Here is a 12,964-nt window from a genome sequence, read left to right as displayed (position 1 = left end):
CGGGCTGCGCGCATCTCCGCGTGGGAACGGCCAAAATCCGGCGGATTTTCACGCGTGTTTATATGGGAAACAAGAAAGATAATAATCCCTAAATCTGGATATTCTCCCCTCCCGCTCGCCCCCCGGGCTGGTTTGGGGAGCGGGGGTGGTGCCTGGCTGTGTAAGTGGTTTATTTGGGTTTATTCCTGAAGGGAAGGATCAGCCAGACGGAGGGACAGCCGGACAGCCGGCTCCTCCGCCACGTCCTGCCCCGAGCTGTGCCAAGCCCGGCTGGGCGGCTCTGGCGCCGGGTGGTTAATCCCTGCTTGTGAGAGCTTAAAAATAAAAAAAAATATATATGTATTTCTTCTGTGTGGAAAAGGGCCTGGGCTGGATCCCTGAATTTCAAGAATTGTCGCTGTTTTGCAAGAGGGAAAAATGACAAAAATAATAATAAAAAAAATATTTAGAGCAAATCGGGCCCAACACATGAAAATCGACATTTTTAAATTTTTAGATTTTTTTTTTTTTTTTAAATCAATGCCGTTGTTGTTGCGCTCCAGTCTCCATTCTCCCATAGTGGTTTTGTGGCTTTTTTTTACCACCAAGGCACGCTGGAGACCTGGGAATCATCCACAGACCATGCAGCAGGTGGGCAGGGAACAGGGTCCCCCAAATTCCCATCCCTCACCCCTTGCCCTTCCCAGGCCTTGCTTCTGACCACGGGAATTTTGTATTTGCTGTTAACTTGTGTCAATGAATACTTTAGGGGAATAAAGCTGCCGCGTTTGGAGGGGTTTTGTTTGCTTTTCTGCTTTTTCCCTGCACAAGCTGCCAGCAGATCCCAGGGTGTCCCCTGCCCATGGATGGCATGGAGCTCTCCGTGATGCTCTGGGGTTCTCGCTTTCCAGGGGTGATCTCCCTCTGGAGCTCCATGCTCCTCCCCTCTTCATTAGCAACCAATTAATTACCATTTATTTCCCCCTCGTTACTCCTGACCTCCCCTAATTCCACACCCCCCCCCCGCCTCAATTTCCCAGGGCTGAGCCAAGTTCAAAGAAGAGCTTGACCTAAATTCCCAACCCCGGACCGGGCTGGATCCCGCGGCAGTGACCTCGCTGCCGTCTCCCGGGGAACAACAAACTCTTCCCAGGGCTGGGAAACGTGAGGGATGGATGCGGGGTCCTCCGTGGCCGGGATTTGGAGGCAGGGATGGTGCAGCGTGGGAAGCTGCCGGATCCGTGGGCCTCGGGCTGGGAAGAGCCATCCGTGCGCTTCCATCTCTGGAAAACGGAGCCTGGCAGCTCTGAGGGCTTGGGACAACGTGGTGGCAGCGCTGGGGTTTATCCCAGCCCCTCAGAGAGGGTTTGGGGTTCAGGCTGGGAGCGGTCCTGGAGGCTGCTCCCGATTCCTGCCCCGTGGAAAAGCTGGGGGCGAAGGGACACGGCCCTTCCCACGGCCCCAGCGGTGTCGCCCGTTCCCTAATGGGATTACGGATAATCGGGGTCAGTGCAGTGCCAGGGGCTGGGGGAAGGGAAAGGGCTGCTCTGCGTCCTGTGCCAGCAGCCCCGCATCGGGATATCCCCAAAACATTCCCCAAATACTCCCAATCCCCCGGGATGGGCGCAGCACCCGGCGTGCGGGGAGGGGCGGGGGGATGATTCCTGGGACGGCCCTGGGGACCACCCTGGGATGAGCCTGGGGAATGTTCCAGAACGCTGGGATGCAGCAGGGATCTTGGGATTCCGGGATTCCCAGGGTAGATTCCCAGCGATATCCCGGGATACCGTGGCAAGGGTCTTGGTGCGGCTGCACTGCGTGTTCCCGGGGGTTTGGACGCCCTCAAAGGACGCTGCTGCTCTCTTTTTGAGGTGGGGAGAATTAAGGCGCCATCCCGGAAAATTCCCAGCTGGAAAGAAAACCCCCATTTCCTTTCTGATTTTATTAATTTGTTTATTAAAGCCTGATACAGAGGTGTAGGGGAAAGGGAAGGGGAAACCCCCAAAGATCAAAACATTTTTATTTCAGACGCGTAATTAATAAATTTAAACCAACCCAAACGCGAGGCAGCGCAGCCCCGGGTGTGGCTGCCCCTTCCCACCCTCCCCCCCACGCCGATTTTGGGGTCCCCCGCTCTGATTTATGCAAAAAGGAGCAAATTTGGAACCTGATCTGGTGCTCTGCGCTCTGGTCACATCCAACCCTTGGGGCTGCCCGGGGCAGAATCGGCCCTGGCAGGATCTGGGGGATGCTTGGCTGGGCTGGGAGCAATCCCAAGGGAAATGGGGCAAGACATGGTGAGCAAGCGAGGGAAAAAAATCAAGGAAAAACTACACGGATTTACCTGAAACGCTGTAAAAAATAAAGAGGACGAATTAACTAACTAACACTAACTTATCAGTTAAATGACGCTGCCAGACTGGTCCATAGAGTTTAGGCCCTGACCAGGATCCTTTAAAATCATCTTTTCTAGAAAATTCTAGATTTTGCTATAATTCTCTAGTATATACACACACGCACATGGCCCCACTGCGGTGGGGGCACAACCAGCCCGAAAAATAAATTACAAACCCCCCCAGTAGCATCAAATATACAGATCACTCCTTGCAGCTACTTTTTTTTCTCTTTTTCCTCTTTTTTTTTCTTTTTTTTTTTCCTATTTTTAACGTGCTTTCTCAGCCTTTCATTTTAATTTTCCTTGGCTCTAAGTGAATTCTACCCCAAGAAGCATCAGCATAATTGTAATTTTTTTTTCTTTTTTTTGGTTTTTTTTTTTTTTTTTTTTTAGCGTGATTGTTTTCATCGTAAGTGTATAAACCCCCCTCTTTGCTGGACTATTTACATCCTGACTCCGGGACGTGCTGGGAGTTCAGCGGCGATCCCACGGAGCAGGAGATGGAGAAAACGGGAAAAGGGCTCCAGGGAGCGAAGGGTCTTGTTGAAATTCCATCTGGGGAGAGGGGCTGGGCTGCGGGAGCTCCCCGGGATTGGGGGGGACAGTGGGGAGACCCCTCCCCATCCTGCTGTATCTCTGTCCCTGCCTTCCTCCTCCCTCCAGGGTCTTCCTCCGGCTCCTTCCCACGCTGGGTGCCTGGTGGTGGCCTTGGGGACGGGGCGGTGACACGTCCCCACCCTGCCACGGGTGGAGGGTGGCTGGAGGAGCCCACCCAACCCCGGCAGCCCCTTCCCCAGCAGGCAGCAAAGTGGGGGTGAGATCACATCGTCCAAAATAGCTTTTAAAAATAGACAAAAAAAAAAAAAAAAAAAAGGGAAAACAAAACAAAACCAAAACAGGCTCCGTTCCCAGGGTGGGCAGGTGGGGACCGTGTCCCCAGCCCTTCTCGGTTGCCCGGTGGCCCCGGGATGGCAGCAGAGGAGATGGAAGCGGGGCTGGGGGGGCGCCGGGGGGGCCGGGGAGGGGTCGGCCCTTAGCTGGGCATCTGCACCTCGTCGTACACGTCCGTGCCCTCCGCCTCGTCGAAGGTCACCACGGCGTCGTCTGCGTCCAGCTGCAGGGAGGAGAGGCCGTGAGGGGGACGGGGGTGGGGACGGGACCGGGGACAGGGACACGGGGGGTGTGGGTACGGGAATAGGGGCTGGGGGGAGCCGGGGATGGGGACAGGGACCGGGCAGGGACGGGTGAGGATGGGGACACGGGTGGGAATGAGGGATGCGGGTGGTGACAGAGATGGGGATGGGGAGGAGAGCAGGGACAGGGACGGAGATGAGGATGGGAGCAGGAACAGGGAGGGAGGTGGGGCCGGGGCTACGTACGCATTTGAGCTCGATGTCCTGGAAGATCTTGGGGAGCAGGAAGCGCCGCAGGGGCACGGTGAGGATGAGGACGAAGGGCAGCGCCAGCGAGGCCGGGGTGGACTTCACCACCCACAGCACCACCAGGAAGATGATCTGGGTGAAGGTGAAGAGGTGCATCCTCCAAGTCTTCACCTGCGGGAGGAGGAGCCGAGCGTTGAGGACGGGGGCGGCATCCCACACCCTTCCTGGGGTCCAGAGTCCCGAGGAGCCCCGGCGCTGAAGGAGGAGGCTCTCTGGGGAGCCCCGAGCGGTGTCACAGCCCAGGACACCCCCAAACCCGCGGGGTCACTCGGGTCACTCACCCGGGTGACGTAGGGCTCGTCAGGGTGGTACTTGGGGGGCTTCAGCAGGAGCAGGATGCGGTCGAAGAGCTGGATGCCAAAGAGGGAGGTGACCCCCATGTAGAGGAAGATGCCGAAGAGCACGGCCAGCGGGATGTACTTCAGGATGGGCTCCATCAGGATGGAGACGCCTGCGGGGGACAAGGAGAGGGTTGGGGAGAGTCCCTGGGGGCTCCCCAACCTTCCCTGCCCGTCTGGGGACCCCTCCCCAGCTCACCAATGAGCACAGCCACCAGCAGGCCACTGATGCGCTGCTCCTTCACCTCCAGGATCTGGGACTTCTCGCTCGGAGCAGAGGTCTTGCTCATGATGGTGAGGGCGTTGGCGTGGGTGATGGTGCGGACGGTGGTGGCGCTGAGCCAGGGCATCCCAAAAAGGGCTGCCAGCCCCCCCATGGCCACGATCAGCAGCAGGTCCAGGTGGAAGCCAGTGCCCTTCACCAGTTTCCTCTCGGGCTTGCTGACGATGAGGCTGTGGGGGACACGGGGAGCAGTCGGTGACACGGCACCCCGGGGAGGTCCCGTCTCATCCCCAACCCACCAGGCCCCCCACGGCCCTCCCCTGCCCCTATCTCCATCCTCACGTGGTGATCTGTGTCTCGAGGAAGATGAGGATGAAGACCAGAAGGGCGGGAATCACGGAGGCGAACATCATCCAGATGGGGAACGGGGTTCTCTCCCCCATGGGGTTGATGAACCAGCTCCGGGCACTCGAGTTGGTGACCTGCAGCCCTTTGGGGACGCTCAGTTTCTGGACGGGAGCAGAGACGCGGGGTGAGGGGTGGGACACGGGGACGAGCACCCGCTCCCAATGTCCCCGAGTGGGGACACCCGGCCCCCCGAGCCCCGCCCTCCCAGACCTGGGTGTACGTGTCGTTGATGAAGAAGTCGGCCAGCGCCATGATGAAGATGGAAATGGGCACCCCAAAGTCGCCGATCAAGCGCCGGACCTGTGGGGACACCGTGAGAAACCTGCGTGACCCCAGCCCAGCCCAGGGGTCCCACCACCCCCTCCTCTGCTGGAACCCGCAATGGTTCAACCACTGAGCCCCCCCAGTTTGCCCCCGGGCGCGGGGGGAGCCCCACCTTGCCAGGCAGGAAGGAGCTGTTCTTGAACTTGCGGAGGAAGAAGGCCAGGAAGAAGGTGCCGGCCATGAGGACGAGGGACAGCAGCGCCGTGTTGGGCTCCGGCACGCCCGCCTGGAACTGGGGCTGCACTTTGTACTCCCGCTTCAGTGGGTGCTCCTTGAAAATCTGGGGAGGGGAGGGAAGGGAGAGAGTGAGGGAGAGTGGGGTGGGGATCCCCTGCACCGCCCTGCCCTGGTGGGAGCCCTGCGGCAGCGTCTCGGCGGGTTCGGGATGTGAAGCAGGGGCCGGGGGAGGCCCGGGGCTCAGAGCAGGTTGAGCAGGGGGTGTTTTTAGGGTTGATTTCCTGTGTGGTTTTGGAAGTGGGGTCAGAGCAAGGGCTGGGTGATACAGTGGGGACGGACAAAGGTGCCCCAAAACCCCTCTGCAGAGAGGAGCGTGGATCACAGGATAGTCAGCATTGGAAGGGCTGGGAAAGGGGAGAAAGCACCAGGAGACTCCATCCCACACCTGCATCCCACTGTTTCTATGGAAACCTGGGTGATAACCACAATCTGCAGCCCCCCCAGCCCCACCGTGGGACCCCCGTGCCCCTCACCGTGACCAGCTTGGAGAAGGTCTCAAAGATGAAGATGAGGGAGATGAGGAAGGAGAAGATCTCCTGGGTGTAGCGGGACAGGTAGCGCACCAGGAAGCTGCCCTCGCAGGCCACCACCACCAGCACCAGCAGGATCAGCCAGAAGCCGATCCAGACCCGTCCCACGATGTATTCCATGCCATTGCCGCTGCAGAACTGGGGAGCCAGAGGGCACGGCCCTGTCAGCCCCCTGGAGACCCCGGCGTGGGCACCCAGCTGTGCTGGACCCACGGTGGCATTGCCCGTGGGGTGCCACCCCATCAGCCGCGGGGCGTCCTGCACCTCACGTCACCCCAGGGCCACCACCTGGGTGGCTCTACCTGTGTGGCATCACCCCTGTACACCCTCCATGTGCCACCCCCCCGTGCCACCCCCCGTGTCCCTGGGTGGGTGGAGGCTCCCCAGCCTCGCCGTGGGGACAGCCGCTGGCAGCTGGGGTGGCACCCAGGGGCGCAGGGGGCACCCACCGCGTAAAAAGCTTCCTCAAAGACCAGCAGGGGTCCCGAGAAGCCGACGACGAGGAGGGGCTGGGCGCTGAGGAGGCTGAAGAGCACGCACTGCACGCAGGTGGAGATGAGCAGCTCCGACACCCCCATCATGCCCTTGGTCTTCTCACCTGGCGGGGAGCGGAGCCGGTGGGTGCCGAGCTGGGGGGACGGCGCCGTGCCCCCACCCCGCACCTCTGGGCTCCGGGATTAGGGGCAAAATCCCCCCCGGGAGCGTCCCCGTCCCCGGGAGCGTCCCCAGCCTGTCCCTCCCGTTACCCAGCAAGCCTCCGAAGGTGATGGCGGGTGACAGCGCCGCGAAGTAGATGAAGATGACGGCGGCCAGGCACTGGGGGTTCAGGGCGTCCTTGATGTCGCTGAGATATTTGGGGTAGCGGCGGCGGATGTCCCGCACCAGCCCCCCGAAAGGTCGCCCCGTCCTGCGCAGGGGGTCATCGTCCTCCGCAGCCGCCGCCTCGTCCGGGCCTGGGGACGCGGCAGGTGGCCGTGAGGGCACCCCGTGTCCAAGGGGAGGGTGTCCCACCGGCCGCGGGGACAGGGGATGGCGGGGGGCCCGGGGAGGTCCCTGGCGTACCCAGGTCTTTGAGGAAATCCCCGATGTGCAGCCTCTCGAGGGGTTGGTAGCGCCGGCGGAGCAGCTCCCGCTGCAGCGGCACCAGGGCGCGGAGCAGCTGCTCGTTGGGGGCCTCGGTGGGCGGCAGGACGATGCTGGCGTCCAGGAAATCCTCCACGGCCCGCACCAGGTCCTGCCGCCCCTCGGCCAGGCAGGCGTCCCGGCGGAACACCTGGGGGAGACCCCGGGGGCTCAGCCAGCGCCACCGGGGCTGCCGGGCACCCCCCCGAGCGTCCCACGGGGCTGAGGGGGGACGTGAGCGGGGCTTGGGGATGAGGGGATGCAGCGAGGTGAGGACACGGAGTCCTGGGGACAGGGCTGTGACACCGCGGAGGCGAGGGGACGTGGGGAGCAGAGCGGCACAGGGGGACAAGCACCCCCGGGGTGCCCGGGGAGGGTGACCCGTACCCTCTCGGACATCATGGTGGCGACGGCGCGGCCGATCTCGTGGTAGCTGATCTGGGGGGTGTCGGGCCCCAGCACCACGACGAGGAAGCGGACGGGGATGGAGACGTCCAGGACGCCGTCCAGTGTCACTGCGTCCTTCAGGCGCACGAAGGCCAGCATCGGCTGCTCCAGGAAGGCTGCACAGCCTGGGGGGAGGATGGGACGGGACAGGGATCATGGGGGGACCACGCACAGGGACACGGGGGACAGGGACGCGGGGACGTGGGAGCACGGGGACACAGGGACGGCAAACCACGGGGACATCGGGAATGGGGACGAGGTGACACAGAGGCGTGGGGGCAAAGGGAATGGGAGAGGGACACAAAGACACGAGGTCACTGAGACAAGGGGTAACGGGCGTGAGAGTACAGGGACACGGGGCGTGGGCACGGGGACACACGGACACACGGATGGGTGGAATGGGAGTACGGGGACACTGGGACACACAGGGGACATTGAGGCATGAGGACATGGGGACAAGGGGCACGGGGAGAGGGGTCCAGAGAGCAGCGCTGAGCAGCAGCAGCAGGCGGCGGCGAGAGCTGAGCTGAGGATGGGGAGAGGCAAAAAAAGGCACAAGAAAAAGCAGCGCGTGAGCGAGAGCGGCGAGGGGCGTACGGCAAAGCTCCCCCTGCACCCCCGACCCTGCCCCTACCCCCCCGAGGCTGCACCCCCAGCCCAGCACCCAGCGCCCAGCACCCAGCACCCAGCACCCAGCACCCAGCGCCCAGCGCCCACCGTCCCACTGAGCACTCACCCACAAGGACCAGGGTGGCCTCGGCGCCCGCTGGGATTGTCTCCAGGAGTTGGGGTCTCGGGACGCCGCTCTGTTGCAGGCGGACGGACGGCAGGGATGAGGCAGCCAGCCTTGATGGCTGTCCCCCGTGCTCCCCTGTGTGCCCTGCATGTCCCCCTGCTCTGCCCCTGTGTCACCCACCACCCCCTGCGTGTTCTCCTCCATCCCCAGCGTGTCCAGCTCTGTCCCGTGCCCCTCCTTCTGTTCCCTGTGTGTCCCCCTCTGTCCCCAAAGTGTTCTCCTCTCTTCCCCGTGTCCCCCTCTGCAGGTGTGTGTGTGTGTGTGCACAACTTTTGTGCACCTTGTGTGCATCTCCCACTCCCTGCCCAGCGCCCCATCGTCCCCAGTGCCCCCCGTGCCCCCCGTGCCCCCCGTGCCCCCCGTGCCCCCCGTCCCCGCTCACCTGCTCCTTCCCTGCCATCCTGCTCATCTCCAAGGGCCGCTGCTCCCGCAGGAGCGGCCGCTCCGCGTCCGCCCGGCTGCTGCCCGAGCGCTGCACCAGCGCCGGCGGCATCGTCCACACCGACTCATCCTCGGTGGGGTGGCTGAAAACATCGGGGAGCGGTGTCAGGCACCCCCAGTGCCACCCCAGTGCCACCAACCCCTTCCTCAGGCAGCCCCAAAGTGGGCGGAGGGGGCAAAGCTTTCCCACGCTGAGCCAGGCTCCAGCTGGACACCCTGGGGAGGGTCCCAGATCCCGGGATCCCCCCCGGGAGCACCAGCCCTGGCTGTACCTGTGCCGCAGGAGCAGCGTCCTCATGACGTCGTCCCGGTCCTGTGGCTTCATCTGCCCCTCGTAGATCAGCTGGTCGAGGAGGATGTGGACGATGGCCGGCAGCGAGTTGGCCTCCACGTTGAGGAGAACGGCGCCTGTGGGGACAGCGCTGTCACCATCCAGCCACAGGTGACCCTGGCCGGGTCCTCGCCACCCTCCTGGTGGTCCCCAAAGGTCCCCAAAGGTCCCCACCTTTGTTCAAAGCCCGGCGGATCTCCAGGAGGCTGTGGTAGGTCAGGAAGGAGAGATGGGGCTGGCTCCAGTCCCCCGATTCCTGGAAGTCCTCCTCCAGCTTGAGCCAGTGGCCGGCCTCCATCCAGCACAGGTCCTTTGCATTGTCCAGGACCAGCTCGTGCAGCTCCACGTATCCCTGCAGCCAGAGAAGGAGGGGGTCAGGCTGTCCCTGGCCGCACTGGGACCCCCAGGACGCTCAGCTTCCCCCCACGGCGCCCTGGCATCCCCAGGGCTGAGTCGTGAGGTTGGTGCCAGGGTGGTCACAGTGCACCCACCCCCAGAATGGGGAGGGAATGGGGGTCCCTGGGGCAGCACCCACCTCATGGGTGTCCTGCTGGGACAGGAGCCTCCTGCTCCCCTCTGCCTCCAGGTCCACATCGGTCACTGACACAGCTGCAAGCGGAGCCACCAACGCGTTAGCCAGTCCCTGCTCCAGCCCGGACCCCCCTGGGATCTGCTTGAGGCGCCTTCTATGGTCACACCCCTCCCAGCCCCCCTTGGGGTCACCTGGACGTGTCCCCTTCTCCGTCACCCCCACCCAGCCCCGTTGGGCACTCTCTGGATGTGCCCCCCGTGTCGCCCCACCCCAGACGCAGCTGCAGATCGCTGCAGGTGCCCCTCCGCCGCCTCTCGCCCACCTCGGTCCCGTCACGTCCCCACAGCCCGGCCCCTGGGGCAGGGTGACATTCTGGGGACATCACCGCAGCCGGGCTCGTGGCCACCGCCGTGCCACCGGCACAGCCCCAGCACCGCCGCTGGAACGGGGGACACGGGGACAGCGCATCCCCGGCCAGCCTGACCCCCGAGGTGTCCCTGTCCCCGTCCCCTGCCTACCTGCGGCCCCCCCTGCGCTCCCCATGTCCCCGCGGCTCCGTCCCTATAAAGTGGGGAGCGATGCCCGCGGCCGCCCCGCGTGTAAATCCCGCAGCACTTCCTTTGCTGACAGTAAACACCGGCGCGGCTCCCGCCCGCCCGCTGTCACCCCGCCGTGGGCACAGGCTCACCCCGTCCCCCTCCGCCCTCCGCGGGGACCGCCGCGGTCCCCTCGCCGTCCCCAGGCGGGTCACCCGAGCGGGGGGATGCTCCCAGAGCCGCATCCCGCTCCACGGGGGGAAGGATGCTGCGCCCGTGGGAGCGGGGACGGAGCGCGTCCCTTGTCGCTGCGTCCCCGACAGCGCCGGCCGCGGCACGTGGGCACGGGCGCGTCCCCGTCCCTGCCCGCCGCCACCGCCACCGAGCCGCCCGGCGCCAGCCGGCGTTCAGCCCCGAGTGGTTCTTGTCCTCACCCCAAACAAAGACTTTATTTATCCTCAATCAGTGGGCGATTACGGGCAAAGTGGCAGCGGTCACCCCGCGGCGTGCCCTGACGCCCTGGTGACCGTCACCCCGCGGAGGGTGGGACACGGGGGGGGGTGGCAGGAGCGGGGCAGGTGGGAGCGCTTGGGGTGGGGAGGGAGGGGACGCCGGGGCTGCGCTTTGTCCCCGCGGTCACTCACGCTGCCCTTCGCCACGGCTGGGGTGTCCCGGGGGGGCCCCGGCCGAGCGCCTCTTCCCTTCCAGGTCATAAAATCCCCGGCGGCCGGGCAGATACTGGCTGCAAAACACACACCGCGGGCACGGGGGTTCAGCTCCGGGCACCGCGGGTGCCACCGGCCTCCCCCGGTGATGCCCCCGCCCCGATCTGGGGACTCACCGCAGGGGTTTCATCTCCTCGGCCCTGGCCCTCCAGGCCTGCAGGGGGGACCCGATGCCAGCGCCGGCCCCTGCGCAGAACAGGCGGCAGCGTTACCCCGACCTGCGGCACCCCAGCGCGGGACCCGAGCCCCGACGCCTCAGGGTGGCAGCTCCGAAACAACCCTGCCTGGGCCGAGGGGATGCTGAGCGTCCCCAAACCCCCCTCGCCTCTCTCCCAGAGGGGCTGGGGGACCTCGGGTGTCCCCGAGCTCAACCCTGCCTCGGGTACCCACAGCTGGAGGTGGCACCTCACAGCTCCAGGGCTTCGGCAAAGGGAGTCGCCGCCCTGAGGGTGGGGGTCCCTGCCTGACCCCGCGCTCCGAGGGAGCCCCGCTGCCAGTGCCACGCTGGCACCCAGCAAACGCACCCGTGCAACGCCGCGCTCGTGCAACGCATCCGCGCCCGCCGTGCAACGCGCCCGTGCCACGCTGGCACCTGTGCAGCGAGGCGTGGGTAGGCCGTGCGCGCCCGTGAGAAGCTGGCAGCCACCAAACACCTGCGTCCATGCACTGCTGCTGCCCGTGCAACGCCCCTGAGCCATGCCGGTGTGCCTGCACCCACAGCACTGCTGCCCATGCAACGGGTGACCTTGAGCCGCTGGTGTCCCCGCGGCGCTGGCACCCAGCTGGTGCCGGTGCCATCGCCCCTGCAGAGCTGTCACCCGCGTAATGCCATTGTCACACATGCAACACCTCCGCGACGCCGGCTGAGGCCGCGGCAGCCGTGCCCTGCCACGCCCGTGCGGCGCCGGCGCCGGTGCCCGTGCAACGCCACCCCTGTGCGGCACTGGTGCCCCCCAGCCGGTGCCCCCCAGCGCCCCAGGCGCCACTCACTGCTCATCTCGCCCAGTGACAGGTGAGAGCTCTTCAGGCCGGGGTCCTCGTAGCCTTCGAGGTCCAGGGTTCTCCTCATCCCCTCCTCGTAGGCCTCCTGTGGGACAGACACGAGGGGGTCAGCAGGGTCCGGCACCCCCCAACGCCGGGCCGGGGCCGTGCCGGGGCGCAGCGGCGGGGCCGGGGCGGGGGGCCGGGGGTCCCTACCTGGCCGGGCCCCTCCATGGCTCCGGGCTCGGCCCCCGCTGCCGCCTCGGCGCGTCCCGGCGCTCAGCCCGGTGCCACCATAACCCAGCGCTCTGCGGGCGCGGCCGCGGGGGAAACGAGAGAGAACAAGTTAGCAGAGAGCAGGGCACGGCTCGCTGCCCCCGGGACCGGCGTTTGTCCCCGGGGATGGGGCTGCTCCCTGACGCCGCCGCCGTTCCCGCAGCCCCTGCCTGCCCGACCCGCTCCCCGCGGGCTGGGAGGTCCCGGGCTTGGGGGTCCCCGGGGAGGTCGTGCCCTGCCCTGTCGCCATCCGGGGATGGGAACGGACGTCAGGACGTGGCAGAGCCCCGGCGGTTTCCCACCAGGGACGTGGCATCGCGCCCCGAGCCTCCCGTGCCCACGCACGCCGTGCCCCGTGCTCAGGGTCGGGTCCTGCACGGACCCACAGCCGGGGCTCGGGCCCCATATGGACCCACAGGGCCCTGTCGCGTGTGGGTGGGGGTCTTATAGACCCACGCACGTGTCTGGGGTCCTACACAACCCCTTGCACATGAGTGAGGGTCCCGTACAACCCCACACAGCGCCCTGAACCCCCAGCACGCGGCCCCAGACCCTGGCAGAGCACAGCGGGAGAAGGGGGTGAACTGAGGCACAGCTGGACCCACGGGACACCCCGAACCCGGGACGGGGTGAGCACCCCAAAGCCCCCCAGGGTGCACAGCTGGGGAGGGCCCTGCTGCCGCCTTTCCATCACCCCCCAGATCCTCTGCGGCACCCAGTGCCTGCACTCCCTGTGACCCCCCCGTGTCCCCTGTGTCCCCCGTGTCCCCCCCCGTGTCCCCTGTGTCCCCCGTGTCCCCCCCCGTGTCCCCTGCCCCCCCCGGCTCCCCCGCAGCTGCCCCGGGGCTGCGCCGCGGGACAACCGCCAGGGGGCGCCCTGCCCCGCACTCCGCCCCCCTCA

At 65.3% G+C, this 12,964-nt stretch overlaps 1 protein-coding gene across 1 annotated transcript; it reads right to left on the bottom strand.

Moving 5' to 3' along the window:
* Positions 1-2,071: 2,071 nt before the first annotated feature.
* Positions 2,072-12,095, bottom strand: SLC4A1 (solute carrier family 4 member 1 (Diego blood group)). Its single transcript, XM_040087435.2, has 19 exons — positions 12,004-12,095; positions 11,797-11,893; positions 9,549-9,622; positions 9,188-9,365; positions 8,955-9,090; positions 8,624-8,765; positions 8,182-8,251; positions 7,386-7,570; positions 6,939-7,149; positions 6,623-6,829; positions 6,326-6,474; positions 5,820-6,014; positions 5,222-5,389; positions 4,996-5,085; positions 4,720-4,886; positions 4,354-4,607; positions 4,098-4,267; positions 3,754-3,927; positions 2,072-3,488 (listed from the first exon to the last, which is right to left on the bottom strand). Exons 1-19 carry the CDS (start codon positions 12,019-12,021, stop codon positions 3,408-3,410), a joined length of 2,766 nt encoding a protein of 921 aa, XP_039943369.1. The 5' UTR covers positions 12,022-12,095; the 3' UTR covers positions 2,072-3,407.
* Positions 12,096-12,964: the final 869 nt, after the last annotated feature.

This window comes from Hirundo rustica, chromosome 27 (assembly GCF_015227805.2).
Source record: "Hirundo rustica isolate bHirRus1 chromosome 27, bHirRus1.pri.v3, whole genome shotgun sequence".
NCBI lineage: Eukaryota > Metazoa > Chordata > Aves > Passeriformes > Hirundinidae > Hirundo > Hirundo rustica.
The sequence above is the reverse complement of the archived record's forward strand: the minus strand, read 5'-3'. Positions and strand labels throughout refer to the sequence as shown.